The sequence below is a fragment of the Aspergillus sclerotioniger genome (genome assembly GCF_003184525.1).
Source record: "Aspergillus sclerotioniger CBS 115572 chromosome Unknown BO94scaffold_48, whole genome shotgun sequence".
Taxonomy (NCBI): domain Eukaryota; kingdom Fungi; phylum Ascomycota; class Eurotiomycetes; order Eurotiales; family Aspergillaceae; genus Aspergillus; species Aspergillus sclerotioniger.
This window is the reverse complement of record NW_020291038.1, coordinates 61,648-78,720: the sequence shown is the minus strand read 5'-3', so window position 1 is coordinate 78,720 and position 17,073 is coordinate 61,648. Positions and strand designations below refer to the sequence as shown.

General features: G+C 53.5%; 8 protein-coding genes across 8 annotated transcripts; 4 read left to right on the top strand and 4 right to left on the bottom strand.

Moving 5' to 3' along the window:
• Positions 1-246: 246 nt before the first annotated feature.
• Positions 247-1,431, top strand: BO94DRAFT_570056 (sodium:calcium antiporter; the record flags this gene model as incomplete). The annotated part of the gene is made up of 3 exons (XM_025614775.1): positions 247-475; positions 533-928; positions 973-1,431. Exons 1-3 carry the CDS (start codon positions 308-310, stop codon positions 1,429-1,431), a joined length of 1,023 nt encoding a protein of 340 aa, XP_025461889.1. The 5' UTR covers positions 247-307.
• Positions 1,432-1,619: 188 nt separating this feature from the next.
• Positions 1,620-3,324, bottom strand: BO94DRAFT_612174 (UPF0016-domain-containing protein; the record flags this gene model as incomplete). The annotated part of the gene is made up of 3 exons (XM_025616658.1): positions 2,664-3,324; positions 1,737-2,613; positions 1,620-1,687 (listed from the first exon to the last, which is right to left on the bottom strand). The coding sequence occupies exons 1-3, from the start codon at positions 3,264-3,266 to the stop codon at positions 1,620-1,622; spliced, it is 1,548 nt and encodes a 515-aa protein (XP_025461888.1). The 5' UTR covers positions 3,267-3,324.
• A 632-nt stretch (positions 3,325-3,956) lies between these two features.
• Positions 3,957-5,455, top strand: BO94DRAFT_540458 (uncharacterized protein). Its single transcript, XM_025612918.1, has one exon. It carries the CDS (start codon positions 4,274-4,276, stop codon positions 5,264-5,266), a length of 993 nt encoding a protein of 330 aa, XP_025461887.1. The 5' UTR covers positions 3,957-4,273; the 3' UTR covers positions 5,267-5,455.
• A 606-nt stretch (positions 5,456-6,061) lies between these two features.
• Positions 6,062-6,841, top strand: BO94DRAFT_570053 (uncharacterized protein; the record flags this gene model as incomplete). The annotated part of the gene is made up of 4 exons (XM_025614774.1): positions 6,062-6,226; positions 6,346-6,405; positions 6,470-6,620; positions 6,723-6,841. The coding sequence occupies exons 1-4, from the start codon at positions 6,112-6,114 to the stop codon at positions 6,838-6,840; spliced, it is 444 nt and encodes a 147-aa protein (XP_025461886.1). The 5' UTR covers positions 6,062-6,111.
• A 354-nt stretch (positions 6,842-7,195) lies between these two features.
• Positions 7,196-8,402, bottom strand: BO94DRAFT_479047 (cupredoxin domain-containing protein; the record flags this gene model as incomplete). Its single annotated transcript, XM_025608730.1, has 4 exons — positions 7,196-7,783; positions 7,841-7,909; positions 7,960-7,995; positions 8,040-8,402. 4 exons carry the CDS (start codon positions 8,400-8,402, stop codon positions 7,196-7,198), a joined length of 1,056 nt encoding a protein of 351 aa, XP_025461885.1.
• A 404-nt stretch (positions 8,403-8,806) lies between these two features.
• BO94DRAFT_479023 (DUF1593-domain-containing protein) lies at positions 8,807-10,339 on the bottom strand (the record flags this gene model as incomplete). The annotated part of the gene is made up of 2 exons (XM_025608728.1): positions 8,807-9,922; positions 9,971-10,339. 2 exons carry the CDS (start codon positions 10,337-10,339, stop codon positions 8,807-8,809), a joined length of 1,485 nt encoding a protein of 494 aa, XP_025461884.1.
• A 637-nt stretch (positions 10,340-10,976) lies between these two features.
• On the bottom strand, positions 10,977-12,860 carry BO94DRAFT_540455 (uncharacterized protein). Its single transcript, XM_025612917.1, has one exon. The coding sequence runs from the start codon at positions 12,671-12,673 to the stop codon at positions 11,105-11,107; it is 1,569 nt and encodes a 522-aa protein (XP_025461883.1). The 5' UTR covers positions 12,674-12,860; the 3' UTR covers positions 10,977-11,104.
• Positions 12,861-14,673: 1,813 nt separating this feature from the next.
• Positions 14,674-16,994, top strand: BO94DRAFT_478916 (putative MFS transporter; the record flags this gene model as incomplete). The annotated part of the gene is made up of 3 exons (XM_025608718.1): positions 14,674-14,860; positions 14,925-16,745; positions 16,807-16,994. The coding sequence occupies 3 exons, from the start codon at positions 14,674-14,676 to the stop codon at positions 16,992-16,994; spliced, it is 2,196 nt and encodes a 731-aa protein (XP_025461882.1).
• Between the last annotated feature and the right edge of the window lie 79 nt (positions 16,995-17,073).

Genomic DNA, 17,073 nt, shown 5'->3' with positions numbered 1-17,073 from the left:
AAATGGACAGTGTGTCATGAATAGCGACGGTATATGAAACTTCAAGACCATCTGTTTTCTTGGGCAATGCGCAAGACAAATCAGCTCTTTCATCAATCACAGACACTTGCACCTAGCAATAATTACCACTGTCCTCTCATACTTTGTTAGTGACCTGCAATTGGCTATATCTGATCATGTGACCCTTCAACCTAGTAATTGTACCATTGTACCCACTAAACAGAAGCCAAACTGCACACCTTCTATCGCACATGCAGTACAGAAACCAGCACCAACAGCTCTAACACACAAAGCACTATCCCACTTCATGAACTGGGACATCCTCTGTTTCAACAGCACGACATTCATCACCGGGGTCTTCGTTCTCGACTATGGGGCAGACAAATTCCTCGACCACACCGTTATCATCGGACAACGATTAGGCATCTCACCCACTCTAATCGCTCTCTTAACCGCTGGAGCCGAGTACGAAGAAGTACTCCCCACCAACCCCCCCTTCCCCTCTCATCTTCATACTAACAACATCCCCCAGCTAGCCGTGGTCATCTCTGCAATCCTCCAACACCGCTCCCCTCTAGCACTAGGCAACGTCCTCGGCGCCACGATCTCCAACATCCTCGGTGCCTTTTCCCTAGGTCTCCTCTTCCATCCAAGCGGAGTTTACTTCGATAGGAGCGCAAAGATCTACTCCGCGCTTCTTCTCTCCATCACCACGTTATCCGTGGCTCTGGCATTCTTCAACCTACTCAATCGAGTCACCGGTGGGATCCTCATCGCCATTTTCGCCATCTATACCATTTCCACGGGATATGCTATCTATAAGGGTGTAACAGACCCGCCTCAGATATCAGATAGTGATAATGATACCGATAGTGATACTGATGATCATATCTCCACCACGCGGGTATCCGAGGAATCTCCTCTCCTAGTAGGACACGTCAACCCACCAACCCAACCAGTGAACAACAAAAGATCCCACGGGCACTTACTCACCATATCTTCCACCTGCTCGTCGGCCTCCTTGCGCTCTCACTTTCTGGATACATCCTCGCGCATAGCGCAGGTTTAATTGCCGATTCTCTCCAGGTATCAGGGACCGTTTTAGGCTTAACGGTTATTGCCTTTGCGACGACGCTACCTGAGAAGTTAATCTCAGTGATGAGTGGACTTCGCGGACAGGGAGGGATTATTGTTGCCACTACGGCAGGGAGTAATATCTTTCTCTTGACGCTTTGTGTTGGGGTGGTGGCTGTTGCGGGGGGTTCTGTTGATCAGGCAGGTAGAGATTCTTTGGTGCTTTTTGATTTGGTTATGGTGTGGATCTCTGCGGTGGGCTTTACAGCTGTTGTTTTTCTTGAGCCGAGTCGGGTTGCGGGGGTGGTTTTGTTCGCTGTGTATATAGTGTTTTTGGTTCTTGAGGATAAACGCTGAAAAGGGTGATGCTACGATAGAGCTTGATTACATTATGATTAGCAGAACTGGCTGTCTCATAAACAGAACTCTGATCAGGAAAGTCGTTGCCTAACGCTAAGGCACGAAAATTAAAGTACATGCACCATTATCGCATAATCTATACTGAAGAAAACCGCCCGATATGCCAACATAGCATGGACAGAAGTTTAGTAGATGGCCTCAAACATGTAGATGACACCGAATACCAAGAATGCCGTGGCACCGCCCAGCGTTACTGCCGTAGGTTAGCCAGTGATCACCAAATAAACAGTAGAGATACATACCAACGCGCATGCTGACCTTGCCAGCAATCGCACTGCCGCCAATGACGGCCGCAGCAGTGCAAAGTCCGTGTCCAGTGATGGCACCGATAGTCACCCACCAGTAATCCTGACCAGCGGCCATCGCAATGGTAGCAATTTGACTACGGTCACCCCACTCGCCCAGGAAGGTCATAACAAAGGTCTGAACCCAGGCGGGGCTGAGCAGGAGCGAGAAGAGGTTGTTCATGCCGACGAGAAGGTCGCCCCAGCGGTTGCGGGAGGGAGACGATCCGCGCGAGGACGAGGACGACACGCTCTCCGGAGGCGAAGGGAGACGGTTGCCGGACGAACGGGACTTGCGACGTCCAACGCGACCAGCCTCCAGCGAGTGCGGAGTCACGGAAGACCGACGACTCATACGCCGCTGCTCTTGTTCCTTCTCCTCCAGTTCCATCTCAACCTCCTTCATTTCCTCTCCGACACCCTCGTCGGGCGACATCTCGCGACCTTCTTTGAGCATCTTCAGACCGAACACGAGGAACAAGACAGCTGCCAACAGCTTCGTCACGGACTTGGGGATCAGAGTAGGCACAGCATGTCCCAGAACAGCCGAGAGAACAGTCATGAAAATCAGAGCGCTGAACGCGGCAGAGAAGACGAGCAGACGCGGGTGACGCATGGCCATGAGTGCGGCCACCAAGAAGGTTTTATCGCCGATCTCCGAGACGATGATCATGGTGAAGGAGAACAACAACGAATGGAACGCAGTTCCCTCCGCGAGCGACTCACCAGGCTGGGTAGAGCCATGCTTGTCGAGACCGAGAGGGCTGTCTTTGACTGTGGAGGGCGATTTCGGAGGGGGGATGTCGTGCGGCTTATCGGGCAAGTCGGCGGGTTTCTGGGACTGCATCAGCATGCGTTTTCAACTCTCGTGTTTCAACTAAATACCTCCAGCTTGCCCAAGTTCGAGTCGGCGCTCGGGCTCTTGGTGTCCTTCACCTCAGAATCCTCATCCGACACCGGGAGCTTCTGCGACTCGCTGTGCGGCAACGGCGGAGCCTCCTTCGGACTGCCCGGAGTCTTCTCGTTAGAGTATGGCTCCCTCAACTTTTCCGACACGCCACCCTCTGTTCCACGAGTACCCTCCTTGGGACCAGTCCGATGGGGATCATCCATCACGCCATCATTGGAATAAGGAATTGGACTTCCATCGGGGCCCAGCTGTTCCGCAGCCTTGGGGTCGGACTTTGACTTTTCCTCCGACCAAGTGGAGGAACCTGTTTTCTTGCGATCCCGCTCTGCACTTGTTTCCACCCAAGGACCGGCGTGCGGCCGGCCATCCTTACCGTCAATCGGGGCGTCCAGCGTCCCTTTGGCGGACTTGGGTGCGGTGACGGCATCGAGTTCGACGGCACCCGGGGCCAAGGCTTCACGTTCTGCGAGAGGAGTATCCTTGACGCTATTGTTGGCCGAGCTTGGATCCGCGAGCGCGGTCGAAAGAGCAGGCAGGAGGAGAAGGAGAAGCGGCGACGACAGGTGGTGGATCTTCATGATGTGGGATCGGGCGCACCGGTGGATCAATTGAAGAGATATTAAAATACTTATGTGATATATGCAACGGTACACATGAACAGACAGGTAGGCCGTAAACGAAGGATGATCGAGAAAGTTTGAATCCAGGTACGACGATCGTAAATCAAGCCACGACAGCGATCCGAGTGGAGTACTCACACACGCGATCGGGGGCGAGGAGACGAGGAAGGGAGCGGGAAGTTAAAGTAGGCAGCCTGATCATACAGAGCAAAACGAGTAGAATACATGCAAGAAGAAAAGGAACGAAGCCGAGCAGCGGTCGTCGCGAAGATGGGGGAGGAAGACAGGAACAGGATGGGGGAGTCTTTTCGGCGCCGCAAAGGGGCAACGCCCGCCTTCACATCACGTGGCGCGGCCGGTTGCGGTGTTCCTTACAGGTTTACGGGCTGTTGGTCCGGCCACTCTCCAGCCTGCTGGACTGCTGGGCTGCTTGGACAAGGTTGCATGGGATCTGTTTCTAGGATTGTGTCCTGTGTGATCATGCTGTCTCAGTTATGTGGTCTGTGTGAGGCTGGTCTTACTGTATTATGTAGTAAGTATGGATTCGGTGACAGCCCCAATGAGACCGCGTTGAATTTAGATTACTGGGTCGGCTATTTATATCTCTGCCGCGATACCTGTCATCTACATCTTCCCGACCACTACTATACACTATCGATGTCTCCGCAGGAGTCGTCTTAACTTTCCATGCAGCAGCGTGCAATGTGGGTGTAAACTGTAAAGAGTGCAATTTTGATTTTGCATGTCAGACACTACCAGCACCATGTGAGGGCAAGCAAATGTTCCCAACGCCTGCCTTCAGGCCAGCGGCCATTCACTGTCCCTTTACTGTCCCTTCACTGTCCTTCACTCTGACTGTCAGCCTTGCTCACAACACCAATAATTCTCATCATGAATCACTACGTCACTGCACATGACGTCACCCTTGTCTTTGTTGAACCCCATCTGCTAGATCCGCAGTGAGGATGTCCGACTTGCCTGTCCACGACAACGAGGCCTCAAGCCCACGGGAGACCCTTGCTGGCCACCCCGGCGGCTCCCTTGCTTCGCAAACCGCGACTTCTCAAGTGCGGCTGAGCGCCAGCAGTGGCTTGAGCCACGCCTCCACCCACTCTGCGATCGATTGTGATGCCTCCGATACTGCCCCGGATCACCACGGTCTCGGAATCAATCTCCCCGCTGACGAGCGCAGCCACTTCAGCGACGACACCAACGACACCGACGAAATGGAGGAGTATGAAGTCGTCAGCGGCGCCAGCTCTCCCAGCTCGATTTCCTTTCAACTCGTCGAGCACGAAAGGGAGAAGCTCTATCCGATCGCCGTCACGATGTTCGTGGGGAACCCGCGCCCTCAAGCGGACCGACCAGTCCATCTTAGCTGCATAGTCCTTTCGTCGCAGTGGCGCCAGGACTTCTTTCCAGGATCCTGCAGAAACAAAGCCGATAAAGCAGCCAAATGCAAGGACATTGTCCGGTACAACGAGCAGTACCTTTCTCAGATCGCCAAATATTCCTGCGCGGTTTGTACTGAGCCGACCGCCGCTCGCAAATTCGTGCACCAGCCCATCATGTTTACGCGGACCAGCAAATCCGGACTGGAAGACGGACCCCGCCGACGCCTGATCATGCGACTGGGGCAGCTTGTCCACTGTCGGTGGAAATTCCCCGACATGAACGCGACGCTGGGAGGGGCGGCCGAAGCTCAGGTCTTTGAAGTTGCGGTTCCGGTCTGCGGCAAAACCAGCTGCGGCGTCACGGCTCGCACATCTGCTCACCAGCTCGTCAATTCTTTGATCCCGACTATTGCGGAGCTGGACGTTGCGACGCTGGACCTGGAGATGGTTATTCCTACTACTGAAATTGGCACGACTGGCACTAGTGGAGGGGAATGGACGCCGGATGGAGCGGAGGTGCTGGTGAGAAAACTGGGGCCGGACTGTGTGCCATTGGAGGGCTGAACGCGACACGACTTGATGACTGACGGGCTGATGGGTTACCTACGGGATTGACGGGACTGAGATGGAGCTACACTTTACTCGTAATGAGGGGGTGTGTCTTCTGGCAATGCCAAGTTGATGATGACTGGATGAAATGGAGTCGAAACATAATGGAGATGTGATCTAGACCAGTCTACAACAAAAGTTCCATCTGACAAGCTGTATCAGACTAGCCACCAAATACATAGTAGACATAGTAGATACGTGTTCCCGTGCCGTACCGCCAACCGATGGCATGACCATCACGATGAACCAACATCGATCCAGGCAACCACAATCCCTATAGATCCATACCAACATACACTTACCCACACTAGTGACGACCACACTATCTACTACCCCAACATCACCACCCAAACAACCCCCCAATTCCCCCGTCTAGACTCTACCTAGATAACCACCCAAATAATCCTCCTTCCCGTCTTCTAGTCCGTCGATCCCCTTAATCTACCACCCGCAGTGGATCCCTCACCCAACCTCAAACAAGCTTAAACATTAGCGCGCGCGCATCGCATCTCCCAATCCCCAATTCCCAACCAACCCGAAACACTCCCCCACCGTCCAAAATCCCATATTATAGAGAATTCTAGATGCGTCCCACCGCACCCCCTGTTTTGAATGAAGTGGGTGTCGTACGTGGATGATAATAGTAGGTGTGGTGATATAGGTTTCCACATTTACATTTCCTAAGATATAAAGGCTTCCTTGGACACTGGAGAGAAACTATTACTATTTCTACTACAAGTACTACTACTACTATAATCACTACACAACCTATATCTTCAGGAAAGATAAAAGAACCGAAAATGCTCGCCAAATCCCTCCTCACCATCGTCCTCGGTGCCGTGCTGGCCACTGCTACCGTTAATCCCGCCACCACCAACACCAAGGGAAAGTGTCCCGGCACTTATAACTGCTCTGGTATTTTCTTCCCCAATCCTTTCTCCTATTCAAGATTATCGAATACAATAATATTCCCCCAAGAAATCAAACCAAGTCAAACCAAACCAAATACTAACGAATAAATGAATAAAAAACAGCCGCCAAAACCTCCACCGCCATCCAAGCCGCCGAATGCTCCCACAACACTCGGACTTCTGGTACCCCCACCCCACCCCCAAAGATAACCCAAAAGAGAAAAACACTAATCTGATATATAAAAAGGAACCCAAACCTTCGCCGTCTTCAAGACTGACCACCAATATGACTCCTCCTACGGTGCTCCCTACGGCACCTGCGCCGCCTACACTTGCACTGCTCCCACGGATAGCGAAATGACGGACGACGATGATGACTGCTGGACTTTCTTCTGGAAGTACGTTTACCCTATCCCTCCCACCTTTCAATTTCCAAATGAGGAGATTAAAAACACACCGAATAAGAATAAGCAAGGACATTGCGCTAACAGAGCATATAGTGACAACGGAGAATCCTCCGGTTCCGGTACCGGATGTATCCGCAGCCCTGATGATGGAACTTGTGGATGTGAGGACTCTGATGGAACTTTTGTTTATGGGGGGTCGAACTGCTCTTAATTTCCTCGAGGGGGGATCTTGGGGTTGGGTTGGGGGCTGAGGGCTGAGTTTGGGGCTTGGGACTATTGAAGTGTAAATTAAATGAGACTGAGACTGAGACTGAGACTGGGATTGGGATTGGGACTGTGGGTGTGGGAGGTAGGCCCGGGTGGTCTGCTATCTGCTGGATGTCTATAGGTAATTATATTATTGAATTTCAACTTTGCAATCAGTATACATAGCAATTGAGCTCGGGAATAACAATACATCCATCAGTCGTGAAAGTAAGCAACGCTCACAATGTACTACTCCGTGTCCGTTCCGGTCCGGTCCTATTTACCTACTCGTCCGTGAGATGGTTGCTGCCTGATCATCATCATCGAGTCGGTGCCTCCAATTCAGATGGTCCGCGCGCCATAGCCTCATAATATACCTGTCCTTGTCCGTGACCTGGGCCCTGGTATACCTGATGCTGTGGCTGTGGCTGTGGCTGGGTAGAATCCCATCCCCAGAGTCCCCCGCCTGTCTGTTGCTGGGGCGGGGACATCCCTCCCATTGAGCCTGGGAACTCACTCTGGGGCATGCCCGTGCTATGTTCCATCTCACTCTTCCTCGGCCCCGTGTTCGTGTTGCCTGAACTCGGACTCAGCAGGGCTGCCCACCGGGCGGTGCGCTCGTGTCGACCGTCCTGGCTCGACATCCATTGCTTATAGACTCGGTTCCGACCGAGGAGGAAGAACAGGGCCCCGAGGAGCCCGACAAAGGCGACGCTACCGATGACGATGCCGACGATGGCACCGGTGCTGAGGCCTGAGTGGGATGAAGACGAGGACGGGGTGGAGGTGGAGGTCGCACTGGAGGAAGGGGGAATGGTGCCTTCAGCGGGCATGGATTGGCCTGGGACGAGCATGTAGGGGTACGTTTTGGCCTTTTCATATTGGGCTTCCCAGGTCATGGTCGCATTCTGGGATCGGGTTAGTTTGGAGGACTGGGGAGGAGAGGGGTTATGGAGGAGGCGTACCGGGTTGATGACGCCGACCATGCCATTTCCGATGCAGGAGTCGATTGCTGTGCAGTAGAAGAATGTAGGCTGATGATGGTTAGTTGGTGCGATGACGTGGGTTGTATTAGGGGGTGTACCTTTGTGTCGTTGACGACGAGGGACCATGTTGGTGGCTACATCGTCAGTATCATCTGTTTTATGAGTGGAATCAACCTACCGGCCCAACGAGGTCTCCATCCTGTTCGTTAAAACTATTAAAAATCCCCGAGTAGAAGATGGTCCCACTGGCGGGCACACATGGTGCCAGGTAGTCGGCTTTCACGACGGAGTGGTTCCGCGGATAGAACTCAAACACGATGACATCGCCGACCGCGGCGGTGATGTTATGTGGCAAATACTGATGGGGATCTTCTTTCGAACCGACTTGGACGGTGTGGGTTGCTGTTGTAGATGTCGTGGTGGTGGTGGATGCCTGGGAGGTACGGGTAGTACTGGTGGTGGAGGAGGGCACGTCAGTGCTGCTGTATTGGGCTCGAGCGGTGGCGAGCATCGCCGCGATCGCCAGCAGATGAGATACCATCGAGATGGGCAGCATTTTATCGGAACGGCGCTCTGGGCATCTGGTGCTGGATGGGATCCGGGAGTCGTCCCGAAGGTTGAGAAAAAGTCTGCGCGAGGGACGGTGGCCACAAGGAAAGACACCCCTGATTGCTCAACAAAGAAACGAGCTGATCTGACGAGCGAGGCAATGCGCAGCTGATGTACGAGACGACGGCAGGGGACAGAAGAGGGGCTGGATCTGCTACGTTGGATGGGCGGCCTGTCCCAAGTCAGACCTCGTGTTCGCCCATCGGTCGGTCCGTGGCGCTGACTGGTTAGGGCTGGACACAACAACCTTGGCTGCAGTAGTCTTGCCAAATGGTGGCATTCAGTGTAACTAGACATGTTTTAACTTTCAGCTCGCTGGTTTCATCGATAGTTGGTTTAGAGTGCAGTGGTGTTGGACACCTGGATCAGCATTCGCCGGTACGTGGTCAACGGCGGACTGCCCGTGTCCTTCACTTGCAAAATCAGATGTAGTAACTGACAACCATCCTCATCGCAGGTGTTTTCCGTAGATGGAATCGCAACCGACACCATTCTCCCCTCAGAAGTGCTTGTGATGTTCAGCTCCCCCACATTTCCCTTCGCGGACGCGTTGTCCGTGGACGGCTCCAGATACTGGAACCAGTGGAATGACAAACTATCGCCGTCTGGATCATATGTCTCACCCGCGTCAAAAGCCACCCTCTCCCCAACAGATACATTCACGGGCACCGGATCCAACCCGCCCGTCCCGTTCACAATAACTACCGGGTTGTGATTCCAGGTTTCGTTGGTCTCCGAAGCGGACAACGTCCATTGCATCCGCGCTGCAAAGTCGTTCTGGTACGCCTCTCTCCAACGCCAGATCGTCGCTTTGTTCGACTTGAACGTCTGATTGTTCAGGCCGATGACCTGGTCCTCCGCATCGCTGTAGTGATTGTCCCAGTCGCAGTTGTCACAAACAGCCGAATATCGGCCGCCCCAGCTGCCATATCGAGGGTGTTCTCGATCACCCAGTCCGTTCTGGATAACATACAGCAGCGTCGGGCTGTCTCCCTCCATGATGTATTCGAAATCCGGGTATTTCGCGCCCAGAGTACCGATTCGGATGTTTTTCTTTAGCCATTCGTGAGACACGAGGGAGGTGTCTGGACCACCCTTGTCGAAGTCGTAGCCTGTCTCGCCAGAAATACCCGGCCAGGTCGCCCCTGCATACTGGTCGAATCCGTGCACAGAAGAGACGTAGTGGATGTCGGGCCAGTTGTGGCGGATCCAAGGGCCAGTGTCATCTTGGTCCGAGATGGCGTAAACTCGGAGATTCGCGCGGAGAGCGGCTGCCGCGGAGGCGGAGTGCGTGAGAGAAATATTCAGAAGAGCTTGAGCAAGAACGTTGGTGCCGGCCCAGCCGAGGACCCAGAGAGGCTGGTCGGAAGACGTGTTGGTGATGCTGTTGATGAGAAGTTCTGTGCCGGGGCTATAGGTGTTGTTGTTTAGGAGAGCCTTCATGCCGTAGACCTGTACCTCCAGTTAACTATGAACCTCGCAGCTGTAGGTAGGACGTACAGGCAGCCCGTGAGATACAATCCCCCGTAGATAATCGGCCGACGGAAACGGCGCATCTTTGGGAGCATGATTGTTCAAGTTGTCCACCACCTTTGCGTAGGCTTCGATAGTGTCCAGCATCAAACCCGGACGCACTTCATCTCTCAACCACGTGGAAGTGGTGGCCACGATGCCCTCATTCTGGAACTGATTGCTGTAGACCAGGTAGCGGACGAGCGACTCGGAGTCATCGGGCTCATTGGCAATATCAGAAAGGATAAAGACGCGCGGCTTAGTGGGGTAGGAGAGGAGAGATCGGTTGGCTTTGCTGTGAGGCAGGGCGAGCGTTAGCCCGGCGCTGAATAGGGGCAAACATAGAAAGGCCTTCATTTCTGAAAGTGAATAGAAAGGGCTGCTCGAATGCACTCACTGTTCTTGAAAAGGCCGACATATTTATATTTCTGGTGCGTGTACTCAGATATTTTGTGACTGGCCGAGAGTGGTCTGATGGAGGAGATATGCAATGCCGCGATGGCAGCCGACGAGAGTCACTTTCCTGTCGATCGACATGCGGGGAATGCGGATGCCTGCATTGCGGGGGCGTTAGCAGCAGTCCCCGGATTCTGTCACTGCTGGAACTTGGAAGGGATAGCCACCGAAGAATCCGCATTCCAGCCGGGCCAGTCAGTCTCTCAATCAGGAAGAATTAAGCACACTGTTTTTGGAGGGGGTGGCTCAACCTACCTGTTTAGGAGTTGATAGAGTGATCAGCCATGGGGGATGTGAACAGGCAGGTTTACCCTGAATAGCCTATTCGGGGGATGCAGAAGCTATCTAGGATCGCTTGGAGTCGACGAAGTGGTGGGGAACGTGCCATTTACCCGCTACCCCACATCTCTGGTTCCAGGTGATCTTGACCTACCTGTAGTAGAGTCAGTCAATATGCTCTCCTACGAATGTATTTTCAGCCGGCCTCTCGAACCGGACTATTCATCATTGGAAGTAAAATCATCTCATTCATCGAAGACATTCTCATTATCGACTGTCTGGTTGTGACTGACAGCTCAGAATAGTTACAGGTTTAGTTGCACTGTTGACTACTGGACAGAAACTACGGACTGCGGTACTGCAGACTGCGTCCATACATTATCCCACTCATCGAATAATCGACTTCATACTCGCTCCCGAAGACACAACATTGCCCCAGTCCTCTTCTTCGAGGTCCTCTTCATCCAGCACCGCCGGGTTGACCGCCAGGGATCCCCGAGGCACAAACGACGAGATCACAACCAACAGGGAGATCACGCTAAATTGCACGCTGGCCACACTGCGTATCGCTCGATGGATGTCACCCCCTCCGTTCGGACCTCCCGTCTCAATGTACACCCGGTCAATGTAGCTGCCCAGAATCGGCGAGATTACCGCATACAGCACAATGTAGGTGGAGTACAAGAACGCCATGACCGCCCCGAGAGCAGACACATTGCTCGACGTAGATTCCATCCGCGACAGCGTGGCCTGGATGTACGCCGCCAACGAGACATCGCCGGCTGCCCAGCCGAACGAAATCGGGACAAAGGTTGCGGCGGCAAACAAAGCATCCTGGACATACCGAAGCCGCGGCTTCCAGAAGGGCAGGTACCAGGTGATAAGAAGCATGAGCGCATCGACTCGCAACCAAGGAATAGGCGTGCGGACGCGGTTGTTGAGGACAATAACAAACAGGGCCCCCAGCAGCTCTCCGAGATTGGACCCTCCGACCATGATCTGCGACCATGCAACATTGCCGAGATAGCGACGCGCAAGCGCCGGCATGACCGCGCTCTCGAGGTAGCGATGGGCATACAGAGCAATCGAGTAGCCGGGAAGCAGCCAGATGAATTTTCGGGTGGTGAAGATGATCCTGGCACCCACCCAGATGGACTCGAGAAAGAGCTTGGTCCCGGTCAGTGCCGCTCGTATATAAGCTGGCTGGTCATCGGAGGCCTCTGCCTTTTGGGCTTTGAACACTTGATCTCCAAGGAAGAACCAAGCGAAAGCCGCGAGCGTAAAACAGATTGGTGTCACGAGGAAGGAGTAATTATTGCCCAGACGAGGGATCAGGACCAGTGCAGTGCAGAAAGCCCCAGCAGTGCCAGACATTTCATAGAATATGTGCACCAGAGCATCCAGGCGACGCAGTCTTTTGAGGTTTCCACCAACAATGTCCCTGGGAATTATCCGGCGAATCAGTTCGACCATCCCGTAGCTAAGGCCACCGACACAGTAGATAGGGATCATGCTGTCCGTATTGTAACTGCCGTAGTAGTAGAAGTCGTTCTCGGGATGGTGAGGACGAAAGACGGCTGGAGCAAAGGCCCCTCCAGTGCAAGCATCCATAATGAGCAGGATGGCGCTAAAGATGCCAAAAACCAGCACGGCCACCATCAGGATCACTCGGGCTGGATAGCGACGAATCAAGGGTGCAATCAAGATAGACCCCACGCACTGACACGCTTGGTTAAGGCCGACCATGAGCCCAACGCGCTGGAAGGTCTTGGGAGGTGTATGGGTGCGAAGAGCATCATAATCATAGCGGTTGGTGGCCAGAGTGATTATGGAGCCATTGAATGCTTCCAGACCGAATTTATAGAAGACGATGCCCAGGATGTAGAACGCGGACTCGTGTCGTTCCTTGGGCGTGAAGTCATTCCAGCTCTTTTGCACACTTTTGCACAACCCCATGGCTTGTTATGATCACCAACTCGCAGACGTGTAAGACAGATGAGATAGGGAAAGCTTAAAGTCACGACGTGATATGGGACCTATCAGGCAGTTCAGTGATGGAGCTGTAGTTTTGACTGAAACCTGCGCTGTCGGAGAAGGAAGAGATGAAGGATCATTGCGGACATATTGGCTAGCCTCACTGAAAAGTTCCGGCATAGAAAATCTACAGTTGGGGGTGGTGCATTAGGAGTGAATTATTGTTGGAGTGCTCTACCGCTTTCTGGAAAGTGAATGCAGGTTCCAATTCATGAAAACGAGGACATCCTTAGAATTCAAGCCTGAGGCAGCAAAGCAGGAGGAGAAGATGGATGCCTGAGGACATATCATCTTGACTGGTCTATCTGAATATAGATATGCTGTACTCGGTTGTGGCAGGTTGCTGCCAGTGGTGGTTGTAATACCCTATTGATGCCTGCTGCAGCAGGCAGACGCATAGTGACTTGGATTTGTACAGCGTTAATGAACCCGACCTATACCCCAGCCCGGGCGGTCGGTTGTCCAGGTGAACACCCACAGATAGCCACCTGGATGTCTTGCTTAGAACGTTGACGGGATAGGTAGATAACATGCATCCGATGACGACATGCTGGTCATCCTGCACGCTCGGAGCGCTTTCTAATGATCTCCTGGATCCTGGCAGGCTGGCGTGGCTTGCAACATCAAGCTCACCCTAACCCCGCAAACTCTGCTGCAGCATGGACTTGGATGTTTGCAGGCCAGCTGTCGTTGAACCACAAAGGGCATATCAGACGATGACTCCATAGCGCCCGATAAGTCAGGATGATCCTCTCGTCCTACAAAGGCTACCGCTAGGGGATTTCCCCAAGCAATCACAATCAGATCCCGCGGCGAGCAAAAAGGGGCTGAAAGAAAAAAAAAAAAAGGCAAATAAAGGGCAATGCGAGTTGACAGAAGCATTTTATATAATGGAGAATTGCATCATCGCATGGTGCTTGCATGTATGCCATGTCGACATCCATGCGGAACGTCTCGTGCTTGGCAGTTGGCCGATAAGCAGGCCACGTGCAGCTCCGACCGCATGAGGTGTGTTTCGATTCCCCCCAAAGATGGGGCACTCCCTCGTTAGATTTCGTCTCTGGACGGTTCCGGAGGGGAGGATGGTTACTGGTCGGACACCCTGACTGGCTCATTTCATCGCAATAGGATCAGTGACCTCAATGCCCATGCATTTACTCCGTATTGGTTGTCGATCCGAGTCTAAACGAGGACAATCTCGAGCTGGAGAAGTAGGCTGTTGGAGACTGGAGGGGTACTGGGCCAACCACGGCCGCCCGGTGGGGGTCCGGGGTATCCATTGGGTACCGCTGCGGTGCCCCGTTGGCGGCTGGCTTTGTGCGTCGTGCAAGAATGACTTGAGACGGTTTGACACCCGTTCTTGGGTTGGTGGGCTCTTATCGGGGGTTATTGCCTCCAACTAATCTACGCCTTCGTCCACTCAGCCGCGTGACTCTTGCCCACCATCCTCACCGACTGATTCGATTTTGCTTCTTTTATCGCTCATCATTTTTTGTGTTTGACTTTGGGTTTTATTTTTCGTTCCTTCGTCCACCCCGTCAATACTATATATGTCGCCCCCCCTCCCCCGCCATGTCGCTTGCTGAGCCTGCGCAGTTGCCGGTTCTGCTTTTTCATTGCAGGCCGTGATCGATCTAAGTCGGTTCGAGGAGTGGAGATACATCCAATCTCATCCTCGGGCTGTATCGAGACGATCGTTCGATCCAACAGGTGGCCTGTTCAATCCTTCTGGTGTCTGTGTTTGGTAACTCGCCTGTGCAGCTGGACACCCACAAAAAAGGTCGGTTCTAAACTGAAATTTCCGATCCTACAGCCCCAGCTATCGCCAGGGTCCCAACTGACTAGAGGCTGATCGTGCAGATACTAGCTTCGATTCGAGAACTGCGGGACCTATCTCTGATTCGTTGCTCTTATCTGCAACAATGGCGACCGGAGAAGAAGCTCGCGATGCTCCAATCGCGCAGCAGTCGAAGCCAACCAAAGGGTGGTGGAAACGATTGATTGGAACGAATGTACCTGAGACGCCTACCGTCGCCACCAGTCAAAGTCCCTATCGTCCCAAAGCCACCCTTGGCATCCTTAGTGATAAGCAGACAGATGAAGTGCCTGGTATGTTGCAGCTGGGGGAAGGAGTATGGATTTATGCGATCATCTCGTTGACTTCGGACGTTAGGAACTGTTCTCCTGCTCTCTTCGAACCGCAACGAGCCTCTCGGTCTGAACCATCAACCGCATCGTGAATCTAGCTCATCCCTGCCTTCACCTTACCCCCCGTCACGTTCCTCCTCTCGTGCGCGCCAGCCCATAAAAAAGACGGCAGATGGCAATATCGTGCTAGAACCACAGCCCGATGATTCAATTAACGACCCCCTCAACTGGCCTGTGTGGCGGCGAGATGCTGCGTTGGTGTCATTGGGATTCTACTGTCTGATGGGAGGTGGCATGACTCCGATCCTTGCTGCCGGGTTCAGCCAAGTAGCTGCTGCATATGATGTGGATACGCAGAAGGTCGCTTATACAACGGGCTTGTACATGTTGGGTCTCGGGGTTGGGTCTGTGATCATGTCTCCAACAGCCATTCTCTTCGGCAAACGGCCGGTCTATCTTCTAGGCGCGACCCTCTTTATCATCTCGGCAGTCTGGTGTGCGCTGTCGCCTAATTATGCCAGTCTGGTCGTCGCTCGGATTTTTCAGGGAATTGCAGTGAGCCCAGTCGAATGCTTGCCATCTGCAACTATTGCTGAGATTTACTTCCTGCATGAGCGGGCGTACCGTGTGGGCATCTACACGCTCCTGCTTCTGGGTGGCAAAAACCTCATCCCCCTGGTCAGCGCAGCCATTATTGGAAGCCTGGGATGGCGCTGGGTTTTCTGGATCGTTGCCATCGTCGTTGGCGCTTGTCTGGTCCTCCTTTTCTTCTTTGTCCCTGAGACCTTTTGGGATCGGACGCCTCGGCCACGACGGGCCCACAAACGCCCCAGCTTTTACCACAGCGTGTCAAACATCGTGTCGCACGGATTAAGGGGTCGACCGCCGCATGCTCATCGCTTGGAGGAGACCCCGCCGGACCACGATCCCACATCACCAGAGCCGAAGAAACCCAAGAAGGGCCACGTTGGTTTTGTGGATGATCATGATGAGGAACCAGAGACCATCCCCGAGAAGGTAGAAGGTATTGATGAGGAGAATCACCTGTCTCCTGCACGCAATGCACCAGCTGTGGAGCATCCTGACATCGAGTCATCGCCGAGCGAGGACCCCGAGAAGTCTCATGGAGTCCATCATCCTCCCGCTTTGGCGCACACTTATCAACACGATCTCGAAGCTGCTCGATACACCGCCATATCACCAGCTCGCAGTGAGTCACCTGATCTAGGTCCACCGATCACATCGGCAGCTCATTACACCAATCGACTCCGGGAGCAGCCGTCTATCCCGTACACATACTATCTCCGCCCGTGGAATGGCCGTATCGCCCATGACAACTGGTTCCGAGTGGCGCTGCGGCCATTCATTCTGTTTGCGTATCCGTCTGTGCTGTGGTCGACGGTGGTGTATGCCTTGTCAGTCGGCTGGCTCATTGTCCTGTCGGAGTCGGTTGCTACCATTTACGAGAATCGGGACGCCTACAACTTCACCGCTCTGCAAACTGGTCTCATCTACATTTCGCCATTCGTGGGGGGGCTGCTAGGGACCGCCGTGGCCGGTAAGGTGTCCGACATCATCGTCCAATATATGACCCGACGCAACGGAGGCGTCTACGAGCCAGAGTTCCGACTGGTGATGGCAATACCCATTGCAATTTCGACGACAATCGGACTGATGGGGTTTGGATGGAGTGCCCAAGAGCGGGATGCGTGGATTGTGCCAACAATTTTCTTCGGGCTGGTCTCGTTTGGGTGCTGCCTGGGGAGTACGACGGCCATCACGTTCTGCGTCGATAGCTACCGCCAGTACGCGGGAGAAGCGTTGGTGACTTTGAACTGGAGTAAGAGTAGGTCGCGCCGACATCGCTATTGGACGATGGATGACAGGAATGCTAACGATTGATGCAGATGTGTTCCATGGCCTGATCTTTTCGCTTTTTATTGTTGACTGGTTGGATGCGGAGGGTTCCCGGATGGTGTTTATCGCTCTGGGAGTGATCCAGCTGGGGTGTCTGTTATTCTCGATTCCCATGTACATTTATGGCAAACGGGCGCGGATGTGGACGGTTCGGATGCGCCTGATGGAACGATTTTAGAACCGGACAGGACGGCCCGCCGAGCGGGTGGACAGCGTCTCATTGGCCGGAACGATCGGATGATCGGATGATTCTTGTT